We start from the raw sequence: 12736 nt of genomic DNA on the forward strand, positions 1-12736 counted from the left end.
TCTAATAAATATTTGAGTTTTGTTATTTTTAATAAAAAATTTAATTTTAAAAATATTTTTCTTTTTTTATGAAAATGATTTTATGACGGATTCTAAAATGATTTTAGAGTCCAATTTTTAATAGTTATCATTATTCTAATATAATAAATAATTAATTATTTTTTTAATTATTAACAATTAATTCAATTCTTTTTTTCAAATTAATAAAAAGTAATTGGACTCTAATAATTATCACTTTTAATTTGTAGTCGATTAGACAAATATGTAAATGCCATTCTAATGATTTTTAAATATTAAAAAAGATATTTTATATGAGTATATAAAACTCTAAAAAGTTAAAAAGTAATTAAACATTTTTTCCATCATTTTTTTTCTTTTTCGTATCAAACATTTCATTTTTTTTAAATACAATAACAAAGTTTTTTTTTAGACTGATATTAAAACGTTGTTTAATTCTATGAAAGCATGTCAAAAATTATAAATTGAGTATATTTAAGGTACATTATTGCTTACGCTTGTATTAATCTATGTTTAATTTAAGCCAGAAAGAGAGTAAACCTTGGACGAAGTATTTGTCTTTGTAAATTATTTCCCAGACGAAAAAATATTCAATTTAAGTGAATTAGTAAACTGTAAATGAGGTCAAGATTCATATATTAAACGTTGATAGTGAGGAAAAATTTCCCATGTTGGTAAATGTAATCCAAATTCAAGTGCGACTAGCACCGCAAATTCCGATGCAATAAGATCCTTACGATTTAAACGAAAGACACTTTCAGTTCTCTGTAATTATTTTAATATTAGTAATTATCGAATTAAATAAATTATTTTATGTAACTTATGCCGAAGAATACGCCGTTAACTGGCTGCCTTGTTAACAGGACCAAAATCTCTAGACTGCACATGCGCATTTAATTAATCAGCTCACGCATGTGCAGATCAAGACATTGTCAGTTGAGTTTTATAACCTTACATTTTTTTATTAACTGATACGACATAACTACAAAACTGAATTTTTAGTGGAGTTGATTTTTTAAGTGGACAGTATTAAGCAAAGAATCCAATCCCTAGCGAATCCGAATTACGGTCTTACGTAATTTTCAGTATTTTTACCGTAAGCATCGTATGTTTTTTTATTTTTACAAATTTATAGTGTAATACTTTACTTTACGGTAAAATACCACGGGTTTGTCGCCATCTTACGGAAAAAATTCCGTACCTTAACCGTAAAATCCCGCAATTTACCGTAAAATATTGTATTTCTTCCGAATACCATTAATTAGGGTAGTTCGGATCTACTAGGCGATACTTATAATAAAGTAAATCATTTTTTAACTTTGACTGCACAATACTAACTTTAGGAATTTAACGGCGTTTTTGTTCGTGCATTCATTACATAAACTATTGATTCATCTAGTGAGATCGAGTATAAAATCGATTCCACATGATGTATGAAATACTGTTATTAAGTTAAAAGCTATTTTATTTATAAAATTACCTCAATAAGTGATTTAAGTACTTCACCCTTTACGTCATTGAGCTTTGCTGCTAATAGTAAACAAGCTCCAGCACATAATTTACGAGTTTGTTTCGTAACCACATTACGCAGTATAAGCTTTTCAAAATATACATATGCCATTGCAACTGTTAATAAATCTATTCCATACTCTAATTTTGCTATTTTTCGCATTTCACGTTTCAAACTGTAGTAACAAATTAATATTATTTATTATTTTATTATTGTTTTTTTTTTTTTTTTTTTTTTTTTTTGTTAAGATTTAGAAATTCTAACGTTTCTACTCAAAATTTTTCTTCTCTAGTACAAAACTATTGCACATTTCTACCAGTAAATTTTCTATTTGAAAACATATCTAACCTCGGAAATTATATTCTAAAATTTCCCACCCATAAAATTCTTATTGGACTTTGTACTAATTCTATACAAAACTTTTATCAGCAAACAAACTATTTAAAGTAAATCTACTGGTAACTTTTCCATTTTAAAACATCTAAATCCCAAAATACTCTATTTAGAGTATTTTCTATTCATACGTCTACTTTTCAGGTTTTAAGGATTATAAACCTAAAGAAGTTATGGAAAAAAATTCTATGGATAGGAATATTCAATAGTTTACATACTCGATCAGAAAAATTTGGAGTAGAAACTTACTAATTGTTAAAACCAGTATCTCTACAGCCAGTCGAAAGAAGCTAATTTAAGTCGATGCTGCAAACAACTGCTAATGAATTCGTAATTCACAAATACCTGCATACAGCTGGCAGAAACATGCGCTAGTAGTTTTTTGCAGCATCGGCTTGAAATTAGCTTATTTCGACTGGCTGTAAAGACATTGAAACTTCAAATTTCGATGCTGGTATCATGAAAAGTATATTATTTCAAAGAAAAATTTTAAAAAATAAATAAATGATTATTGTTTATTGTTCAATAGCAATTATTTCGAAAATTTTAACTTTAAGGTAGTATTCTGATAACTCGGATTGAAAAAATCGAAAATTTTTTTTTTTGCTTAATTCGAAAGTACAATATAATGAGAATATACTGTGAAAATTTCAAACTAAAATTCGAAATAGGGATGAATTACAACGAGTATTCGAGAGCGCTTTATAGTTGCGCGCCGAAATTTACTGAAACTTTAAACGCATTTATCTCGAAACGACGTTTTTACGTTCGGCCCAGGTCACAACTTTTGTTCTATTCAACCTATTGGTCTGAAACTTAAACTGGTTATTTTACACACTTGCAGTTCTCATCGGAACTAGAATTACTTTTTTTCACCCCTAACTTTCCATTTTACAACCCTTTTTATACGAAAAAAAAGATTTATTTTTCAAAGTCTGCCATTTTGTTATTTTTCAATGAAATTTCATAATTCTAGTTCCGACGAGAATAACATGTCTATAGATTAAGAATAATCAAGAATTTTTAATTTCAGATGTCCTCAAGAGTCAATATCACCCCGAGCCATCGACGCGCTTTTTGTTTTGAGGCGTCAGCTTTAATAATAATAAATTATTTAATTTTCTCAAAAAAAATTCTTTTATTACCTTAAGGTCTAAATAAAAACATATTAAAAATGCAAAACTTTTCATTTGTTCCTTCCAAAAAAGAAAAAGCCCTTAAAAACAAAGCATGAAAAACGACGCTAGTTACCAGACTACTACCTTAACAATTAAAGCATTGATAAAATGAAATTTTGTATAAGATATTAATATGAATTTACCAATTTTCTAATATTTATTTAAATTTATCTATAATTTGTCGTATGTATTTTGTTCTTCTAATTCTAAAAATGCGTTATACAAATAAATAAATAAATAAGACTTCTAAAGATTTGCATAACAAAAAAATTATATAATTATTGTATTTGCTATAAAATAAGTTTCTTTGATTAATTATATAAAGAAAAATACCTTACTTTATCAAAAAATAAAATTATAAAGATAAAAATCTTATTAAATTAATTTTAAAAAAATACATCATTTAATTATATAACAAACCTGCGTAATTTACTGAGCGTTAATTGGATATGTGGAAATTTTTCTTTGAATTTATCATTAAGTTCTTTTTTTAAGTCAGACGGACGTACGTAATCAATAACCGATGCCTAAAAATAATATTCAAACGATTAATAATATAAATAAAGTATTATAAAAATATGTTTTTTAAATAAATACCATATAAGAAGTAAAAGTAAGAAGTGTACGATGTTTCCCAGCGATTAATTCTGGATCATCTAGTAGATTCGGATTATACGGCATGGTTCCATATTCATCCCAATCGTAATCTATATAAAGATTAAAATATAATTTAAGATAAATAAATAATCAATTATTAATTATAAATAAAAATAAAATTCCAGCGTTATCTTCATTATCAAAATGATTAAAAAAATATTATTATTAATAATAAATAAAAAAAAAATATTACATACTTTTACTGTCGTTCGAAAGCGATAATGGTGGAGAATCAGATGTCACGAGCTGACCGCGATGTGAATTAGTATCATAAGACAGACACCTGAAACAGATAAAAAAAATATTAAATAATATATCATAATAATAACAACTCACACTTAGTTAAAAAATTTTATCATTATTTACTTTTTATTAATAAAAAAAAAAAAGAAAGCATTGCGCAAAATATTTGTTAATAAAAAATAATTAATACATGACAAAATGAATTAGTAATAATTGTAAACAAATAGGCAAAAAAAAAGTTTAAATAAATGAATATTATAATTTGATTTCATGCAAAACAATTTTTTCATATAATCATTATCTACCACACAGTATTATTATTTTTTGTTAATATTATTTAAAAATATTCATTGGTTACCATTTACTATGGTCCTTATTCCAAGTTATTGTTTTTGTCCTGTAAAGTGTGATCGATTTTGTTAGAAAAAATTTTGATGCAATTAATCAAATTCACATTATTAAAATGCTTTAGTCAAATTATTGTATTTATTATAATTTTATAAATATTTTATTTTACGCAATTGAATAAAATGAAAAATTTGTTATTTCAGATGCTTGACTTTAAATAATTTATCAGTTATTTTTTTTTGTTTAATAAAATAAATTTCAAGTGGAGTTTATTTTGTTTGTATACCTTGAAACAATATGATGTTGCTTTGGGGTAATATGGTTGAGTTCAGTAGCCTCAGGATCATTTGCATGAATTTTTCTTTCACGTTGAAATTGTCGTGACGGCACCAATAATTGACCATAAGACATTTCCTATTTGTCATGATAACAAAAAGAATAATATATATGTATTTTTATTATTTTAAGTTATAATCAACTCGTTATATATAAAATGTTAGTATTTAAGGGAGGGGGGGGGACAGAACGAGAAAAAAGTTTTTTTTGTAAACATTCCAAAATCGCTTTTGTAAATATAATTGAGCAGTATTTGGAACTTTTTTTTACCACTTTCAAAAAATTTTGTTTTTGTAAAAAATAATATCAAGAAAAAAAAGGTTCAACGAGTTTTGAGCCCCCGAAAATTTAGTATTTCCTTATTTACTTCGTTTTTGCCCACTTCTTTTCCCTATTTTTTTCTATTAATTCTAATAAATTAATTAGAAAAAGTTTATTAAAAAAAAAATCTTAATTAAATGTTTTAAATTAAATAAATTAAAATAAAAAAATTAGTAAAATTTATTACTTATAATTATTTACTTAAATATATAAACCAGACATTTTTAATCTTATCAGCATAAAATATTTTTATAACGAATAAGAACAGCGGAGTATGTGACACTAAACAAAAATGTGATATGAATACAAAGTAATTAAAAATAATTCTTTATCATATGAGAAAAATAAAAAAAACATAAAGATTAAATTCTAAATTAAGATAATATACGATTATTTTGTATTATTAGTTCTGAAAATATGCAAGCGATGTTTTCCGCGGGTGTAGGTATAATCTAACATGTTTACGCCATCGTTTTATTTTTTTATAGATATTAAATATTTAAGTAAAAAAAATTTAATTATCATTTTTAGTATTTACAGAAGTATCTAATAGGACACTAGTAATTTATAGTCATATTATTTAAATTCTTCATAAATATTTACAAGTAAATTTCATACCCGTATGTAGAATTTTAAAAAGTCGAACTGAATTTTTTTAATTGCCATTTATAAAATAAAAAAAAATTTTTACCTTTATTATTATCTTGATATCTATATTATATATATATATATATATATATATATATATATATATATATATATATATATATATATATATATATATATATTTGTTTGGTCTTATCGATTATAAAGTTTTGTAGAACACAATTTTTAAGTTAAAACATATTTGAATTATTTATTTATCATAAATTTTTATCAAACTTGAAACGTTTTAAATTTTTAATTTATTTGTTCATTTCAATTCTTTTTTAAGGCCATGCATTTATTTTTACTTCAATAAAATATTAAATTCGAATTTTTATAAACGACCATAGCAAAATGGTTGCTACAAAGTGACATTCTATAACTCATGGCATTTCTATTTTCTTATAAATAAATAAACATGAAATTAAAACTCAAAGAATTACCAATAATGAAAATTAACCTACTTGGTATTAATAATTTAAAATTTAATGTGAGTGAATGAGTCAAAAAATTTAGAGCAATCATAAAGCACCCTCAGCGCTTTCGCGCTTAAGGTGTGCAATTTACGTAAAGTAAACTAAGTACCCAATTCCCTCATGAAAGTTTTACGTACCTAAAGATCGAAACATTTTTCGCGCAACGAAAATGAAAAAAAAATTTATGTAATTTAGTTAAAGTATCATCAAATCCGCCCCCAATGATCTCTGATGTTTTTTTTTTAATTTCTACATTTTTGTCATTTAAAGTGAAAAGTGCTATTTTTCAGGGAAAATTTCGTCATTTTGGGGATAGAAAACCTGCTCAATGTAAAAAAAAAACCTCAAACTCAACGTTGGGGGAGGTATTTTATATGTAGAAAGTGTGTACCAAGTTTGAAATTAATCAATCATGTAGTTTTCAAATGGCAGTGATCAGGGGCTTTGAAAAAGTAGTTTCGAGAAAAATGCGTTTAAAGTTTTAGAAGAAAAATGTGCAAAAAAAATTTTTTTTTTTTAACTTAGGGGAGGGTGAGGCAAGGATTACTCTGATTGACTTGAAATTTTGGGATTATATTCTTTAAATGTGTAACTATAAGAAAAGACAAAAAAATCGATTTCTCTAAAATGCGAGACTCTGACCTCCCTTAAATGAGTGAATAATTTTTTACATTATTTTTATGGATGAAATACTCGATTTCTAGCCCTTTAATTTACAGGGGTATGAAAAAAAATAAAAAATCATTTTTACGAACTTGAGAATTATAATTTATTTTCATACTTATAATATTTTCATAAATATCATATGAAAAAATAAATCAATTCTAAGTAAACGATAAATGTAAAGCTTCCCTCTAATATTTAATTTTTTTTTTTTCAATGTAATAACATAACAACTGAATTGAAGAAAAAATTAATGAGTAAGAAAATAAATAAAACAATTATTTTGCCTCAAAAATATTAAAAAAATAAAAATGTACAGCCGGAACCGGCAATTACTTGACCCCATGCAAATTTTAATAATTCAAAGAATGTAATAATAAAAATTCAATTTAAATACTTATGTAAGAGATTATCATATTATAAGCATTACTAGCAAAAATAAAATATTTAAAACAGTTTTATGTTTCATGATAAATAAGGAGTGGTATTAAATTACAATTTTAAAATTATAATCAAGCGAATAAAATACAAGGTTTTTGTTTTAAAACGTTCCAGTAAGAATAACAAATAAATATATATTTTATTATTTACCTGTCCATCTTTAGCCCGTTCTATTCCCAATAAACCAAATGGATCTAAATTATCATTAATAGCCGAAAGTGGCCTTGGACCCGATGTATTTCGTCTACGACCAGTATCTCTACGCAATTCCGACCTAAAATGTAAATAATAACAAAAAACAAACATAAAATCATAGTCTTATATTTATAATAAAATAACGGCATGAAACATCTATTAAATTTTAATAAATACTTTATATTGTAAACACACTGTAAAAAATTGGGAGTGAATTCGAAGTGATTACGGATTTTATTTAAATCCGAATTTACTAGGAGTTCTGGAGTTTTAAAAAGAAATGGTTCCATGACAACTGATCCCAGACAATTGATCCCATAGACAATTCCATACAATGATTAATTATTAATTAATTACTATGACACGAATAATTAAAATTTACTGTTATAAATAAAAAAGTTAAATTGTGGAAATTAGTAATTAATAAAAATTAATAGTCGATGGAATCAGATGTCGGTGGGATTAATTTCTAGCGAACACTTTTCATGATATAAAATTATTGGGATCAGTTGATGGCACACCTAAAAAAAAAAAACACCTCTTCATATGGAGTAAATAAGGAATTCGGTTTTTCAGCCGAGTGATTTGAATTTTATTGAAATCCGCATTTACTCCGATTCAGAGTTTTAATATTAAATTAAACTCCCCCACGGAGTAAATTTCACTTCAAGGGAATTAAATAAATAAACAATCATTCGCTTCATATTCACTTCAGATTTAATCCGCGTTCACTCCACAAATTTTTTACCGTGTAAAAAGTGATACTGAAGATAAACGACGTCTAATAATTTTTTAATTTTGTCAAAACGATAAATTATAAAAAATTGCACTAACAGTTTCTTTATATTTCTGCATGTACATATTTTTATTTTTTATTTAATCGATTTATTTAAAAAAAACAATCAGAAAATTTTTAATTGTCCACTAACTTCAGGATCATGTAAAAAAAAAAAAAAAAACCAAATAAATAAGTAACTATTAACAAAAATTTAAAATCGTGCTATAAAATAGTGAATAAGCTTAAAAATATAATTAATAATAAAAGTGTGACGAAACAAGTACACGAGTCTATCTAATAATATCCATCGTGATACCTTCGTAGAATTCGATTAGAAACACTGATGTTTATGAACCCCGGTATACTCGTAACACTTGAACAGCTAATTAACAATAATAATTATCAATTTAACTCATATAAAAAACACGAAAGAAATAAAATAAAGTAATAAAAATAAATAAATTATCAAGTAATTAATTAAAAACGTGGAACTAGATGTGACCTTTCTAGTGACAAGTGAATTAATGAAATAAATAATAATTAATTGTTAATAATACAATAAATAATTAATTAAATAAACTAACCAACTGGTTCGTTGATTTTTGTTGTAAGGCAATGCTGAGAAGACAAGAAATGGTACTTTTTTAGTAGACACCAATACCAGACGATCGTCGCCAAATTTATGACCATTTGTTGGTCGTTGCATTATTCGTAATTCTCGTGTTACTTCTGGTATAATAACAGCATTTGATGTTACACATGTCTGAGCATTATTTAGTGTTTTTCCTTTATTTTTAGATGAAATTGATTTAGATCTTTGAGACCCAATACTTTCACTACTGCTATTGTAATGGTGTTTTATGTCTTCAGATAATGTTGATGTTTGATGTACAATACGTTTTTTGTAATATAATGAACCAACACGTCTTTCTGGTAATGAATATTCGCTTCCTGCTGTTCCAGCTCTGTTAATTTATTATCATTTTTAAATATTAATAATTTATAAATAATAAATCATTGTACTGTTTATAGTTTTTTACTATTTTTTAACTTTTATTCTACTTAAATTTTATTTGTTTATTCAAAAATTTAAAAAATTGATAGTTGTCAGCAACATTCACACTCATAATTTTATATTTATATCAATTTGTTTACATAATTTTGAAAATTAAAGCATAATTTTTAATGAAAATACAATGTGACTATTTAAAAATATATGTTCTGTGTGATTAATCAAAATATTGAGTTAGATTTTAATTCAAAAAATTTTAAAAGTATTATAGTAAAAAACCAATTGTCAAAGTGTGACAAAAAAGTGTGTGTTAAAACCCTGATTACACAACTGAATTCGATCGAATTAAACAGAATTACATTTTTAATTCTATTTAATTCAGATAAATTCTGTTAATTCGGTACCTAACTTAAAAATGAATTCTGTCTAATTCAGCAGGAAAACCAGAATTTGTCCCAATTAAAACGAATTTAAATAGATCTATTCAGTTTAACTCTGATTAATTCGAAAATAATTCTCCAATTTCTGGTTCTGAATCCGAATTAAACTGAATTAAAACGAATTTGAAATTTTTAAATCGGTTTTATTCCGTTTAATTCAAATTCAAATTTTCAATTCAGATGAATTCTGTTTTGCAGAATTCGACAGAATATAACAGAAATAAAATTATGAATTCGGTTGAATTCAGTTGTTTAATCAGGGAATTCTGAGTCTTGAATTTTTAACTCTTTTAAGTGTCAACTCAGGTATACTTATAAAAATAAAATGTTTTTAAGTATACATAGAAACTATTAGCATTAATGATTAATATATTAAGAGTTACGAAGTTATTTATTTTTAAGAAAAAATGTTATTGTTAACATTCGTCATCCTTTAAATCCTTTATAGCATTTAGCTCAATTGATCAGATTTAAAAAAGTTTCTTTGAAATATCTTCTAAACAAATTTTATTAAAAAAATGAATACGACCTTTTCTGTCAAGAATTTAATTTCCTACAAAATTGTTCCTATGATTTTTTCTTCTAATCTGCATATTTCAGAAGATATTTTTAAAAAAACACGATTGTTTCGAAAAATGAACTTTGATTGTTCTGACACGTGTTCTTATTACTTAAAAAAAAATAAAAAACCAAATTCCCCAGGTATTTTTTCACTAAAAACAAGCTTTTTATCGTGCGTCTGAGAAAATATAATTTTTAACCACTCTAATTGACACTCATAAAAATTTATATAATATGTAATTTAGTAAATAATTTACCGTTCACGAAACGAGCCAGGTATTGATGATAATAATGGTTGGATTCGTTCCTGATCAAGCAAAGCAGATATTGTATTTTTAGCAGAAGTGAAAATACCATCAGAATCTGAGCTTATTGAATTATGATCATTTATTATTTTATGTGGCAATTCACCAGAATCATTATTTTTTATTTCAGCAGTATACCCTGGCACTATTTCAACAAAATCATCTGCAGAAGTATTTGTATCTGTCGTTACAGCTCCTATTGATGTGTCATTATTATATCTTATTATCTCATTAACATTATCATTGTAATTTGAATTATTATTATTACTACTATTATTAATAATATTATTTAGTTTTATTTCACGCCGGTGTATAGCTCCATTGTGAGGTAGAAGTGAAAAATTTGTATCCCGATGACTTCCGTCCAATGATATATTTGATAGAAATGTTATTGCTGCAAGTCGTCTACGTGATTGATTTTTTTTTTGGGCTGCTGCCATTCCAATTAATTTACACTTATTTTTTATAATTATTATTATTAATTATAAATTATGCTCAGGGTAATTTTAAAAATCCTCATATTATATTTTAAATCCATAAATTCAATTTTTTAAAAATAATAAAATAAATAAATAATAAAATAAAATTATTAAAAAATGTTAAATGCACTGCACTGCATAATAAATATATAAATAAATACTAAGATCACAATTCATTTTCACAATTAATTAAATATTTAGTTCTAATAGTCATCACTGTTATCAAACAACCCACGTCTAAATAACATGATTTTATAAATTTAACCATTTTGTTTAATTTAATTGCTGTTATTATTTTTGAAATATTTTTAAAATAATTATTGTTATTATTAATCACTGTAATAAACATTAAATGTTATATTAGTATTAAATATATGTATAAATATACACTACATATTAAGCAAAAAAAGTCGTAGTCTACTCCGTCATTCTTATACGCAGATTGTTATTATACTGGAGATATACAAGAGTTTATTATGATATATATCAAGGAAAAAATACTTGTACGAGTTTTGCCATTGGTGACGTAACTGTCGACTTGGATTTTGACCCTAGATTACATTTATACCTGGTTTAAAAAAAAATTTATTATTGTTATATATCACCAGTTATTCAATTATTTTATTATTATTATCCGGTAAGAAATTAGATTTATTAATAATACCAGATGTGCTGACAATGGATTACTTTATTTTTAGAGTTAATGTAATTATGTAGTTTATATTTTTAGATACTTTTTTGTTTTATATATATTACTAGACCTTGAAATGATTGGATTTTTTCGGTCGGTAACAGTAGATTACGCTGGATAATTTTTATGGACGATGTAGCAGACAAAAGACAATTTTTAAATTATGTATAAAAAAATTAAACATTTGAAATGATGAAGTAATGAGAAAAAATCCAGGTACTGATTTAAGAATTTTCTAAAAGTTGTTTTTAAATTTTTTGTTAAGAAATTTTATTTTATTATTTTGAAATTTAAAAAATTGTCTGATGCCCGCCAACTTTACTTTTACTGACACATAATTTTTTTCAAGTTATATATGTATATATAAATATATATTAATTGAAATTAATAATTTTTAAATTTATATTAAATTTATTGCAATTGTTTATGAATCATAAATTTTTAAGTATAAAAATTTTTAAATTAAAAAGACGACTCGGTTGGTAAATTTGAATATTTTTATTTGTTGGTTTTTAAAGTTTTTAATAATAAATTGATAAGATAAATGTTTATTTAAAGAAAAAAATTTATAAATAATGAGATTTTATTTATAATTGGTCTATTTTAGACTTGGCATTTTGCTAAAATTTATGAAAAATATATATAACCACAATGGATTTGTGATAAAAATAAAATATAATCAGTAGTTCAGACAGTCGAGTAGAGATGGAAGACCATTGATTATTTTCTGCTAAAAAATAAATTTTTAAATTTTCTATTTAATTATTGTGTGAATTTTAATTTTAATTAGAAAAATATACATGATACTGAAGTTAGCCCTGCTTCAAAAATTCGATAGATTCTTATAGCTGTATGTATAAGGCCCTATACTTAACTATAGCACTTCTCATAGAACTCATTCATTCTTACATTAAATAAAATGATAAATTATTAAAAAAAAAAAAATATTTAAGAAATTACACTTATATCTCAAATTTTCTACATTCGCGTAATTTTAATTTTATTTTGCAATTTGTCAGAGAAAAAATCCGAAAATTGTTAGTTGT

General features: G+C 24.5%; 1 protein-coding gene across 2 annotated transcripts; it reads right to left on the minus strand.

Moving 5' to 3' along the window:
- Positions 1 to 89: 89 nt before the first annotated feature.
- On the minus strand, positions 90 to 11762 carry LOC103569537 (CDK5 and ABL1 enzyme substrate 2). Of its 2 annotated transcripts, XM_008546874.2 has the most exons (11): positions 11664 to 11762; positions 10473 to 11567; positions 8787 to 9167; positions 7380 to 7503; positions 4634 to 4761; positions 4358 to 4396; positions 3954 to 4039; positions 3697 to 3806; positions 3520 to 3626; positions 1499 to 1703; positions 90 to 783 (listed from the first exon to the last, which is right to left on the minus strand). In XM_008546874.2, exons 2-11 carry the CDS (start codon positions 10958 to 10960, stop codon positions 643 to 645), a joined length of 1809 nt encoding a protein of 602 aa, XP_008545096.1. In that variant the 5' UTR covers positions 10961 to 11567; positions 11664 to 11762; the 3' UTR covers positions 90 to 642. The 2 variants fall into 2 exon arrangements, with proteins under 2 accessions (XP_008545096.1, XP_014295721.1); XM_014440235.2 differs by lacking the exon at positions 4358 to 4396 and having other exon boundaries at positions 94 to 783; positions 10473 to 11721.
- Between the last annotated feature and the right edge of the window lie 974 nt (positions 11763 to 12736).

This window comes from Microplitis demolitor, chromosome 7, assembly GCF_026212275.2.
Source record: "Microplitis demolitor isolate Queensland-Clemson2020A chromosome 7, iyMicDemo2.1a, whole genome shotgun sequence".
NCBI lineage: Eukaryota > Metazoa > Arthropoda > Insecta > Hymenoptera > Braconidae > Microplitis > Microplitis demolitor.